This window comes from Bacillus rossius (assembly GCF_032445375.1).
Source record: "Bacillus rossius redtenbacheri isolate Brsri chromosome 4 unlocalized genomic scaffold, Brsri_v3 Brsri_v3_scf4_2, whole genome shotgun sequence".
Lineage (NCBI taxonomy): Eukaryota > Metazoa > Arthropoda > Insecta > Phasmatodea > Bacillidae > Bacillus > Bacillus rossius.
The window spans coordinates 24,804,011-24,817,599 of NW_026962011.1; the positions used below are offsets into that span (position 1 = coordinate 24,804,011).

General features: G+C 36.6%; 1 protein-coding gene across 1 annotated transcript; it reads right to left on the reverse strand.

Annotated features, from left to right (window-relative positions):
* Nucleotides 1–2,595: 2,595 nt before the first annotated feature.
* Nucleotides 2,596–12,088, reverse strand: LOC134542204 (trichoplein keratin filament-binding protein-like). Its single transcript, XM_063386270.1, has 6 exons — nucleotides 11,849–12,088; nucleotides 9,251–9,315; nucleotides 7,892–8,027; nucleotides 5,769–5,872; nucleotides 4,241–4,366; nucleotides 2,596–3,147 (listed from the first exon to the last, which is right to left on the reverse strand). The coding sequence occupies exons 1-6, from the start codon at nucleotides 12,027–12,029 to the stop codon at nucleotides 2,827–2,829; spliced, it is 933 nt and encodes a 310-aa protein (XP_063242340.1). The 5' UTR covers nucleotides 12,030–12,088; the 3' UTR covers nucleotides 2,596–2,826.
* Between the last annotated feature and the right edge of the window lie 1,501 nt (nucleotides 12,089–13,589).

A 13,589-nucleotide genomic window follows, 5' to 3' on the forward strand; every position in this document is an offset into this window, starting at 1 on the left:
TGAAATTTTATTCTGTTTTCACGTTTGTTGTATGGGAGCTCTGAGGCATCTGAAGACATGGTTAAGAAGTACTATGACTCAAACCCGTCTCAACTCAGTGACTGTGTGTCATGTTCACAAAAGTCGTTTGGATGAACTTAGTTTACATGAATTAGCTAAAGATTTGGCTTCAAGATCTGAAATTATAATAAACACTTTTGGAAAATGGTAATGTATGGGTGGGGTGTTATCTATTTGCATTATATTCACGTATATTATTTTTATAGATTTTTTCATGGATATTTTATGTATTTAGGTTAGCAAATTATTCAAACATGTTTGAGCGATCACTTATTATAGTCATTAATTAATAATTACTAAAACATATGTTGCTCTGCTTTATTGTTAATATCACTTACGTAAAAATAAAGTGTATAACATACGAGCTTATCATCCAGAGAAGACTTGTTTCGGTTGACCTCTAGCGCAAAATTCTTAAACCACAGAATTCACGGGCCCCCCTGGAAATCCTACAGATTTGCGCCCATGCTTGTGGGGTATCGTTTTAAAGAGAATTCACACATCTGCTCACAGAAATTAAAGATTTCGTTAATATAACCTGTTATTTTCCCATTATACAGGTTTAAACACAATTTTTATGCTATTTTCGGTAAATTTTTATTTTTGGGGGGCCAAAATCTATCCAATTCGGTTATAGCGAGGATCAAACCCGGAACCGTGACACCTCGCTATAACGGGACTCTAGTGTACTTCACAACATAGAATATGAATACTCTTTAATTGCAGTAACATTTTTGAATATATATTTTTTAAATGTGATTCAGGAGACATACAAGTTTATAAATTTTCTGAGACTATGTTGCAAGTGACCCCTATAAATATATTTAAATTATGTGTGTCTCAGTGTGTGTGTCGTCTAGGGTTGTCGCATTATGCTGTATTGTTTTTTGTCCGATTTAAATATTTTTCTTACCTTTTTGTATTGCTGGTAAACTTTATACTGTGCAATGTTTATGTTTGCATGTTGAATGTTTTGACAGCAGGCAGTTTTGTACTTTTTTATTTTCTTAGTTTTGTGTTTATATTCACATAATCCTAAACTTTTTATGAAGACACAATAAAACTTAGCAATTGCTTAAGTCATTCAGCTACTGCCACCATAACAAGACTTTAAAAAATGGATAAAAGAAAAATTCCAAGCATTCTGTGTATTTAAAATGTGCTCTTTTGTTGTTAATATGGAATAAATATACGTATGTCTTAGTTTTTCAGGAATCCAGAAAATTTTATTGAAAGTTCAACTATTTGATTGCTCAAGTACACATATCAGATAATGTCTTGGCGATTTAGCTTTTCTCAGTACAACAGACGTAAAGAAAAAATATAAATAATGAAGAAGATACAATAAAATCTTCAAAAGTGGAACTGTCAAATAACAGATTCATAACTGTAAACGTACAGTATAATATATGTATTATGTACATGCATACCTTCAATATTATATTGCTCTTTAAGACAAATTAAAACTTCATAAGACTTAAATTAAGTAGTTCAGCTAAAGAAAGGCAGCTGCCCTAATCTTGAAGCAGCATGGGAAGGCCCTCGTCAAATGTTTAATTAACTAAACTTTATTGGAATTCAGTTGTATTACTGACGTGACAGAATAATATTTAATGGTAAAATAATTTTCAGAAGAGAGAGCATAAAAAAACTTTTTTAAAAGGGCAAAGTAAGAAATACGTAGTAACAGTATTTGAAAATTAACCAAATTGTTAATTTAATATTTTATCATGGAAAAAAAAAAAAAAAAAAACTAGTTAATGCAGTACAGTACAGCACCCCTCAACCGGAATCATTGGGGGGAGGTCTATTCCGGTTATGGGGAAATTCTGGGTAAGGGGAGTGGCGGTAGGGCCGGCCTCCGGGCCGGTTGAATGACCATTCAAGCAAGCTGGCAGGCACGTGTTTCTTATCTCTGTGGGTGGGTGCGTGCGTGAGCGAAGAGGACGAGAAGAGCGTTCAGGGGAGGTAGTAGAACTACAGCTGCTATGTTGTGTTACTTCTGTATTGACGTGCTAGTGATTCACACTTCCTGGAGAGTGTATAGTCACTGCCACGCACAGTTTACAGTTCACATACACAAGAATAACACTTCAAGCATCTCGTTTAAAAACACAGAGATAGAGAAATACAGGTAAATGTAGACTGTTTAACCATATATTAACACATAAATATGTACACAATACATATTTGTACTAAATTATTGTCTACAAACTGAAAGTAACACACATTGGAAGTATCACGTGTGTCAGCGTGTGTAGTGGGAATCGGTGTACATACTCTCGGGCCAGCTGGAATTTTCCGTTTACTTGACATAGTGAAACAATAAAACTACTTATAGCATAAACATCTTTATAGTAATTCACGTCCGACGCGAAAACCAGCTGTGTATTTACGCAATGCGTGGGAAAGACTGGCTATAATTAGCTCTCTGACAGACGTGCGCGCGCGCGCCTACATGTACAGTCAGGCAAAAGCAAAAACGCCTCGTTCCAGTACGGAAATGTTTTGGAGATGTTTTGTTATGTTTTAATATTTTTTTTGGAAATTTTAGTTCCGGATATCGGGAGTTCCGTTTGTGGGAATTACGGTTGAGGGGTGCTCTACTGTAGTTTGAAAAGTGAAGTCCGTATTTCACGTGGAGTCCATAAGGTAACTGAATCAGTAGTGTTGGACCCAACACACCAGCATTACATAAAGGCAAGAAAGGTCAGTTCTTTACTCGTCAAGATGACTTTACCTGTGCTCGTACTTGAGTCTTCAAGATCAGCGCTCGTACAGGTCTTCGTCCATGGCGCTGTTGTCGGAAAACAGCCTCCTCTTCTTGGGAATCGACCTGGAGGAAGTGTCCCCCGGGTGCTGCGGCACGTCCCAAGGGAACGGCATGGGCGTGCAGACCCTATCGCATTCCTTCGGGCCCCCGGCGCCGGCGTCCTGGAAGTCGTTGGGAGAGCTGAGGACAGCGTCGCGGCCAAATTTGACGCTCTTGGCCTTCTTCAGGATGGAGGGGGGATTGGGTGGCTCTGGCAGCTGGCGCTCCGCGGCGAGGCGGGGCGTCTTCTGCGGGCGCTCTTGCTGCAGCGATTTCTGCAACGTCCCTCGAGACTTGCCACGTGCTCCGAGAGCACTTCTACACTGCATTTTCTCCCCCCTATTCCCATTACTAAATTATGTGAGAAATTTCCACAGAGAAACTATTCGTATTTCCTGAATCTCAAGCAAGTTAGTGATAGCTGCTGCAATTAGACAAATCAACATGGTTGTATATTACTAGTTACTAACACTAGTTTATTATGTTGCAAACTGTTTTTCGTCAGAAAATATTCTAAGATGATTTATAAAACCAAAGTCATAGAATATAATGATCATTAATGATGTCAAGAAAATAACATATATTTACCATATAATGATGAGAAAAGACTTATCAGGTTTGAAGGAGAGCCCAATTATTGTTTTAGTCTATGTCTATTTAGTTAGTAATATTTACACAAGTATTTTGTTTAAATTCCTTGCAATACTTTACACTAAATCTTGAAATAGATAATTCAGTCCAAATTCTGTCCTAAAAGACTATCATTTACATATGTCACTAGTATCTGACTGGACAGTAACCAACACTCTTGTTTGTCCTTATCCGCGCTCCACTGTTCCCAAACATTTCGACACTACCCATTTAAGCGCTGTGTTGCTGACGCCATCTTGGGTCATCTCTTTCACTCCCTAGCCTCCCCTGCCAGCCGAACAGTCGAATCATCACCTTGAGACTGCATTCATCGCTCAAATGTAATTGCATGCATTAAGGAGTGTCCTTTATCTGCTACCTAGAATCTGCCAGAGAATGCATCCAAAGCTGCGCTCTCTGGGCTGGGAGTGGCCAGAAATATCATTAAGCGAAAACATGATGACAAACAGGAGCTGGTATGTTGAGGCAGGAGATATCGTAATCACCAAGAATACAATATCTCAGAGACATCACACCTCTTATACACAAGGTAGAGATTCCAAGAGATTTCATCATCTTTTTAAAAAATCTTATTGTCTCAAGAAATTCAACAAGTCACTATGTTCTTTGCAGTTTATTTTTCTTACAACCAAATATGTTTACAACCAAATATGAAATGAGAATTCCCATTCTGACATCTCATATTCCATGTACGAGCCCAGACAATTATGTACTGACCTTTTTCCACATATTGATATTAGCATTGTACCGCTCCCGCTGAAGGGAAATATTTTCTTGCATATCTCGCAGTTCTTTGCGCAGGTTTCCGTTTTCTGTTTGGAGGTTATTTATCTTCTCTTCAAACTGCAAAAAAAATGCATACAAAAACAAACTGTGACTAAGGGCGGTATTCCAAGATGTTAGGGTAAGGTACCGAATAAGCACTGCTTTGTTGGGGTACAACCGTAACCTAACTCGCGGGCCGTATTTCAGAACGTGTCCAAACCGAATCCCAGTAAGGGAACAAATTGACAACCGTTTTAATAAACAGTGCCTTGTGCGAGGCTAGAAACTGGTTCAAATGCATTCTATTGGACTTTCGCAATCATCGATACAATTGTTGAGGTAAAAATACTTAAAGAGATAGCAGCACCATCACACAAAAATGGAACTGCCTTTAAGTTTCTTAATTACTTTTTTAAGTTGCGATTATTTCTTGTTATTACTATTAAAGTGTACAAAATGTATTCCAGGATAGTGTTCCAATCAAGTTTCATTTCGCACAACAATATGTTTGGTATCTCCCCCTATTTTCATGAAATTTAATATATATGAGTTAATGGTGCCAGACGCGGGTACACCATCTGGACGAAATCAACAAAAAAGTGATCTCTGCACATGCACTGCATTTGAGCAACAGAACTGCAACAGATTGGACACCAAAATCCGTTGCCTAAACATAAGGGACTGGCCATGTCCTATCCTGCATTAGGAGTATGGTCAGGGTACAGGTGTAGCATATTCAACACCTAAACTCTTATTTTTGTCTTCAAATACCGGCCGAAGTAAGGTAACCTAATCCCCCAATACAGGTACATTTTTCTTTCATTTCTGCTTGTTTACTAGCATTACATGTTCAGTGACTTTTTTTTCCTAATCATTTATGTACTTTCAAAAGCAGAACGTATTCACAAGCTCTTGTATAATTATCTATCCTAGACAGACGTGCAAGTTGGTCAATATAATGCACAGCATAGGTGAAAGAAAAAAACACCACCTATATGAATTTAATCTTTTGGCTTTTACCTTGAATGTGTATGCATGCTAATGGTTAATTTAATATTGATACAAAAGCTTGATGACAGTAGACACCTAAACAATTTAACCATAGGGCCAGCTCTAGTCATCGCTGGTAACAAAATCTTTATACTAGACTGTCCCATCACCATTATTAAAACAGTAATTACAGCTGAAAATGACCCACACCTGTATCATAAAACTGTTTTTTATCTGTTGGCAGCACTCATGAAACACGTAAGCCATCAATGCCAAACATTACAAGTGTTAAACTAGGTGAACCTGTACATACTTGGATGGCCTTTGGTGGTTAAGTATGGAGGTGCTTCATTCTCTTTTCAACCCAAGTAGTTTCATATCACAATTTAGAGGTTCTCACTCTAAAGTTGGCCAATTAATATTTTATTTTTCAGGCTGAAAACCACAATTTTTTTTTCTGTAAAATGATGAGAGAGCCTGTTTCACTAACCAGCGAAGCTGCGATGCTCGCTGTTTCAGCGCTGATGTCCAGTTTCTTCTGCAGGGCTTCTATGTTTGCCATCAGCTCTGCACGATGTTTGTTCCACTCAGTCTCTGTAGGGCAACAGGACACACACACTCACATTAAGTATTAAACTCGTAATAACCAAAATTTTACTTACAATGATTGGAGAAACTAAGGTGAAATTACGTGGAGAAAAGCAATAATAAAAAAAAAATGTCAGTTTATATTTAAAATTGATGCAGATTCTTGAGCACTAAGGCCCTTCTAAAGCTGTTATGAGCCAATCCAGCATATAATTATGTATTTTCTTTTAAACATATAAACAATAGTTATGCATTCCGCACGGCAAGGATAGCTGCACAGTGTCCTGCACGGAACCCCACAGTTAGCTCCTCCGGCAGAAGGAGGCAGGGCAGTCACATAGTTCCTCGCTCCTTATGACCACGCTCGTACTTCCTTGCTCCTCGAGACCACGCTTTCATGCAGTGATAAGTTTTGTGTTTAGTTCTTATGATAGTTTTAGGACGAGGTCACTATCAATGCTACAGCTACCCAAGTATGTACCGTATTTAATCGCATAATGTCCGCACATTTCTTTTTAAATACTTGAAATGGAATTTTTTTAAATCCGCATAAAGTCCGCACCAGACAAAGCAACCTTGGCCACCCCTGAAAGGCACAGTAACGGGATGGAAAATTACCGACGCTGTCAACAATGCTTTGACCTTGAGTTGTTCATTTCTCCAGAGCGGTCACTGAGAGGGCTTTGTAGCGTGGTGAAACCGACCGGACTCAGAAACTCGCACTCCACTGCGCAGCTGCCTGCAACGTCACACTAGTTGCAAGGGGATGGGCTATATATAGCACAAGCCAGTACACGTCAACTCACACTACGTCACAAGGTAGGGGAGGTAGCGGAGAAGTGGTGGGGGTACATGCGCACAGTTTTTTTATACACACAGTGGGCAAGGGACAGGGAGGGAGGCTCGCCGGCGCCGGCTAATGCAGACATTAGACATCTGCCCCATGCTGTCAGTGGCCATCTCAATGAAAGATTAAAAAAATATCTTTTCACGCAAAGCGTTTATTTTTTGTAGGCTGGCTGCGGCTTCTGAACGTAAGAGCGCACACGCGAGTGAGAGAAGAAAAAAAAATGAGTGGTGTCTTCCACTAATCGCCGGCACCCAATTATCTTGACACCTGTCACATTTCTCACGTCCGCTGCGGAGGGTCGCCAGTCACCAGCGCTCTGCTAGTAAACTAATTACGAGAGAACAATTTTTTTACTCTACACAAAACGTAAAATTTTGAGGAAAAATTTTTTTTTTCAGACTTCACCTCATAATGTCCGCACCCCATTTTTTTTGTCAAAAATGTAGCCAAATTACTGCGGACATTATGCGAGTAAATACGGTAGTCTCTGTTTGCAGAGTCTAAGACAACTGGACGATTAAACCAGCCTATACAAGAAAATGTCCGTGTACGTAATTCTTGATCCAGGACATCTTCAGTTCGAGAACAACTCCGTATCCTTGATGTCCTGCCATGTGGCCCAACCCTCTCCCTCGCTCCTGCGACTGAATATGCAGACAGCCTTTTAGAAACGCAGATTGGCGCCCATCCGGGCTAATTCTTATTCACGGCAAGCAGTATGGCGACAAACACTAATTTATCATGAACATATAGTTTTTAATACCTGAACTTCTATAATTCATCAAAGAAATCATAAAATTATTTGTTATTTTAGGAGCCTCTGTGGTTGAGTGGTCAGACCCCTCACCTCCCACCACAGCGATCTGGAATTGAATCCTGACGAGATTGAACCTGCATTATCCCTGCAAGTAGGAAACGTGGTGGACACTGCTGTGTGCTGGTGGGTTTTCTTGTAGCACTCCTATTCCATCCGTGCTCCATTAGAATCTCGTCACTTTTCATCGTCTAATGGACTAGATGTCAACACGATATAAAGAACAATCATTTTTCATGTTTGTTACTTTAATAAAAGTCAATTTTTGTGAAACAGATTTTGCTGCTAATCAGTTAGGTAATTTCTAAATGTTCATAGTCTAATACTCAAAGTTCTACCGTCACAGGGACTACTAAGTCACCTTTTTTGTCCCAGTTTGCCTGTTTTTCTTTGATCTCCACATCATGTTTTGTGTTGAGGCAGACCAGCTCCACTTTGTGTTGCTCCTGAATCTTCATTGTCTCCTGTTCGTGCTGGAGTTGCTGTGAGGTCAGCTCCTGAAACACAAGCCAACTGCTACCAGTCCGAGCAAATGACGCAATCCCATCACATTACGGCCACCATGCAGGGGTGTGAAAATCGTACTGGTGCTGCTGCGTAGTGTTTTACTTCATAACTACTTGGAGGATTGTCGCGACCCAGCTTCCTACAGGACACGGAGTATGCTGATTAAATATATCTTCACTACTGAGAATGGATTATTGCAAGAGCTAAATATATGTTTAGTATTCATGTGAGTAATGTCAAGGAAGTAAAGAGAGGCAACTCTTCTATAATAAAAGCAAAAGTGATTCGGTGAACGTCTGTTGCTCTTCCACCCTACAAATTGAATTGAGTAATTTATTTCACTGTGTTCATACATTAATATATATACCTCTCTCTCTCTCTCTATCTCTCTCTCTCTCTCTCTCTATCTATCTCTCTCTCTCTCTCTCTATATATATATATATATATATATATATATATAATTTTTTTGTTTTCTCAACTTGACGGCAGAAGAAATAAGTAACAAATGTCCTTACCCAGAATGACTTCATAATCTATAATACTTAAATTGTTACCTACTGTTTTTAACCTTTTTATGGCTCTTTCACACTTCTCGGAAGCATGCTATGAGGAGGCAGTTTTTTTATATATATGTATAATTTTTTGGGAATTTACTAGGTACGTATGCAGAATCTGTGGGTTGTCTGACCTTTTTTTTCCCCAATGAAATTAACATAATATTTTTAACGAAGTTGATGGTTACCAAAGTGAACAGTCTAGAATGAAATTTAAAAAGGTAACTTTAATGTATCTAATCCAATACATCAATAATCAATTTATAAGTTGAAATTTTGCAAACTTGATACATATAAAAAAGGGGCATTATTACACTGTTATAAAATATTTCCGTGAAATGACTGAATAGTGAAAGCAAAACTTTATCCCTAAGCTCACGGACCATATGAAAATAATGTATGACAGGATGTAACATCCGTGAAAATAAATAATTGTTGTCAATAAAACCGCAAAATCGTTAATCCAGCATGGCCGTGGTCTGGAAACGTACTGAATTAAGACCTATCACTGTACTTAAAAAAACAACATAAAATAGAGCTTTTTTGTTGAAAAACAGTTACAGCACGTGTGGAAATTTGTTAGTTGGTTGAGAATTTACTGACAATTATTTTTTTAACTAATGATATTTTTTTGGATTATACTTAAAACTGAATCAAACCTGCTTCAGAGCAATTTCATTTTCTTTGAACTTAGCAACACTCTCCATTAGCTTCACATTTTCACCTGAAAAAAAAAATTACAATTGCCTATACTAAGATTCACAGAATTAGTACTTAAAAGCAGTGCACTTAGTTTCTTTCTCAATGGGTAATTTTTTTACAAGCTGCTCTGCGAACAACTTGATCTATTAAGGCTCATCTTAATGTAGGTACTTGTTTTTATTTTATTTTTTCTTCAGAATTTCAGATTAAGAATAAAAATTTCAAAAAATAAGTCTATGAAAGCTATTTTGTATGTGCTGTTTTGTGGGTACTGTAGAAACAAAGAAAAATAACTTCTATTGAGCAAAATATGTCAGAAATAGAAATAAATTCTATTGTTGCATGGATCCTGAACATCAGTTCGATCGTTTACCTAGGTGTAGTTTAAAAATAGATATAGGCTAACTTCAATGTGCAGCATGATATATTTTATCAAATTAACATTGTCATGAAAGCAATGCTACGCTCGGTGAAACAATAATGTCACCTTTATTCAAGAGCTGTGTGCAATATATATTTCTTTATGCTGAAATAATGGCTCTCAAGAAGCAGTATTATTACAAAAACACTAAATACTTTTTTTTGGAAATCTTAATTGCACACCATGAAGGAAGAGACAGCTTTAGAACTGCAGCTAAGTGTTAGTAAATGCTAGAATATGAATTATTATGCCACCTTTGATGATTTAATAACCGTACAGAAGCAACGGGCTGAGAAACTTGAACACACAAAGTTTTGTGACTTATTTTGCAAAACATTTGTATGGGTTTACTGGCCCTAGTGTAGGCCTACATAATATCAATAACAAGCACTGGCAAAATCATTCTTAAATAAATCACTTAGAACTATGGAAAGAAAATAAAACTCCTAATTTTTTTTTTCTAATTCCAAAAAAAATTTACTTAAGTATTTTTTTATTTAAAAAAATCTCAAGAATTTTTCTAAGGGCTAGATTTCTAAACCTACCAATGAGAATTGTCACTGGTATATGATTTGAATATGCAGAGTTATTAAATCTGAAATTAATATTTAGACTGAAGTTTACAAAATTCATCTTTCAGTCACATTACCTACAGTTAGCAAATCACATAACGTAATAATTATTTCCTGCCGTTCATATGTTAGTAACTTTATAAATGGTATCTTTGAAGAAACGGGTGTGCCACCACCTTGAAAATAAGCCTGATCCACGTTTGCTTCAATTTCAAGTTAAAACTAATTAGTTAAAACCACAGTCTCCTCCCCAACCGTAATGTATTGTCATTTTTTACATCCCTGTACTTATGAAAACAGTCTCAGCTACGCTATATTTTTAAAGATCTTTGGAGAACCACAGGATCAAGTTGCAGCTAGCATCAAGTAAACAGTAGGGCAGCGCAGTGACAACAATTAAGCCTCATGGAAAACAGTCTCAGCTATGCTTAAGCACAATGGCATTAGCCGAATCACTGTGTCACAGGCTTCCTTATGTACCATAGAAACAGTAATATTACACAGACCAGTAAACATTTGGAATTTCTTTTTATGTAAAAGCCATGGCACTTGCAATGTACCCTCATTTTAAATCTGTGCTTATTTGTTTTAACTTATTGGCGGTAATAATATGTGTACATTTTTGTGAAATAAGTTACTAATACATTGAATGTGTACAAAAGAGCTTGTAGGTATAGTCTTATTTTTTAAATATTTCTTCAAAAAATCTTAAATTAGAGGACTGACATACAATCAAATAGACAGAGAGGATATTAGCAAATCTGTATCAAATAAATGGCAGGGCAAAAACAAGCATCATTAGAACAAGTGATAAATGTATATGTGACGAACACTTGTAACTCCTAACTTATTTTCACTATTCTGTGACCAAAAAAAAAAAAAAGCTACAGTTAATGTTGAATTTTATTTCAAAATTATATATAGGCAGTTCACAAGATTGATTACTTCAACTGTACCTAATTGATAAGCTTCTGGTCATATAAAGAATAATGAATGAACAACTTGCAAAAATTTATTTTACATTTCCGTGCTTTATAATACTTTATATTTAACTAAAATTTGTCAGCAGAATGAACATTTTTTATGGCCATTGAGTCTAATTTTCTCTTACCTCATGCCAAAAATGTCCTATATGCTATCTCATGGCCCCCTCAAGGGCGGGGCTGAGTGGACCCCTGGAGGGGGCCCTGGCCCAGCCCCTTTAATTTTTAAATGTTTAACTATTATAATTTTTTACAAACTAGAAAAATATATTGAATATTTTTTCTATCCAATGAAATTTCAGAAGATTCTATGCCTACAGCTAATTATATGTTAAAATTTTAAATAGATATTTTCAGGTTAAATAACATTCTAAAAAGAGTGTAGGTAAGAAATAATAACCATGCAATTATAATGTAGCACGTGACTGTAAAATAGGGGGGCCCCCCTGTCTCCGATCCTGGGTCCAGGGCCCGTATCTAATGTGGGGGCCACATGCTATCTTGCATGTGTAGATAATAAGTATGCACCAAAAACTATAGTATTAACTACAAGCAAAGCCACTTTACACTAAAGCTTACCTCTAACTGCAATTAGCTGTCTTACAATTTCTTGCTCGTGTGCAACATATTGTTGACAACTCGTTGCCCTTAGACGTTCAGAAGTTTCACATTGGCGAGAAAGAATAAGTTCCTTTTTGAAGTTATGCACAAGACTTTCAAGTTGCTTCCGCTCTTCAGTTTCCTCTAAATATGACTTCATTGAGATGAAACAAACAAATAAACAATGTATGACAAATCTTACAAATTTGGATTTTATTAGTAAACATGACAACTCCATGATACGTACATTTTTTAGAATAGTAAAAGTTGTAGTTAATTCATCTAAATCTAAAATGTTATCCTTAGATGACATTCTGAACAATTTTCCTAAAACAAAGTATTTTAACTAAGTAACAATTTGCAATAACGTAAACTTAAATTTCCCTCTTAAATTTTTATTTGAATATTCATCATAGAGTACACATGAAAACTAAATAACACTTCCGATTCTTCATTGGACGAAAATATAGATTGTAAAAAAATACTGCACGACACATATCGACATATATTGTTGATTTTTATTGTGTGCAAATGACACAAATATGGTAGTCAAATAATCAAAGTGTGTTATAGCAGAAATGTAAGAACATCCTATATAATTACATTCCGTCTATAACTACTGATGCCATATTTCCTGATAGTAGAGCCGTTCCCCACTACGCCAGTACTATTCCCACGCTGGCGGAACGCATCCTCTAAACAGTCTACATGAGAACAAAACAAGAAATTGCAACAATCATTCAGTGAGGGTTTCCCTTAATTCTCCTTTTAATTTTCTAATTTAATAATTGTTGCCAAGTGTGTTTCCAAATAGCGGATTAGCCTTTAGTAATAAATATAGTCTATAATAGTTATGCAAATAAAAAGATAGTATCCATTTTTACTTATATTCTTTTAACAATTTATTTAAACTAAAATTTAAAGACAACCTTAACCCTTTGTTTTAAATTTAAAAAAATTATAAAGTCAGTTGCTATGTATTTAGTTTGTAAGTTTAACGTAAAAATATTTACTGTATCTCTTGTGGGTTGGGCGCAAAGTTGCGCTATTTCTCCCTCCTCACACCGTCCTTTCTCCAGCAGTCTTTATCAGGCCGAGGCTGATACATCTTCCCATGGAGAGCATTCGTCTTAGACCGGTATTCCAAGACAAAAAAGTAAGGGTTTAGGTGTTGAATATGCTACAACTATACCCTAATCATATCCCTAAGTGCACGACAGGACATGGTCAGTCCCTTATTTTTAAACAACGGATTTTGGCGTCCAATCTGTTGCCATTCTGTTACCAAAATTTCACGCATGCATAGAGACAACTTTTTTTTAAAAAAATTTCAGCCAGGTGGTAAAACTGCATCTGGCACAATTATACAGTCAGTTTTTTTTTATCATCGGGGGACATAATATGTGCCAAAGGAAACTTTGTGATAGGTAGCGAAAATATCTTAGAACACGATTTGTGCACTTTAATAGCCACAAAAACAAATAATTTCAATTTTAACAGTTCTTGAGAAAATTAAAATTACACCATTTAATTCGCGCGATAGTTTTGCTACCTGTATGATTTTTGGTGTAGCAAATATGTCGATGGTAGCCAATAATTAGCTAGAATTCATTTAATCAAGTTTCTAGCCTTATGCAGGACACAGTTTATTAAAACGATTTTTTTCAGTTACCTACACAGGATTGGGATAACCCAAGTTCTGGTACGTGTTAGGATATGG

What these genes read in the sequence shown, in the direction of transcription:
- LOC134542204 (XM_063386270.1), bottom strand. Translation starts at nt 12,029, where the DNA reads ATGAAGTCATATTTAGAGGAAACTGAAGAGCGGAAGCAACTTGAAAGT. An exon ending in ACAGCTAATTGCAGTTAGAG is followed by an intron (nt 9,316 to 11,848) that starts GTAAGCTTTAGT and finishes TTTTTTTTTCAG; the next exon opens with GTGAAAATGTGAAGCTAATG. An exon ending in CGAGCATCGCAGCTTCGCTG is followed by an intron (nt 4,367 to 5,768) that starts GTTAGTGAAACA and finishes TTTTTTTTGCAG; the next exon opens with TTTGAAGAGAAGATAAATAA.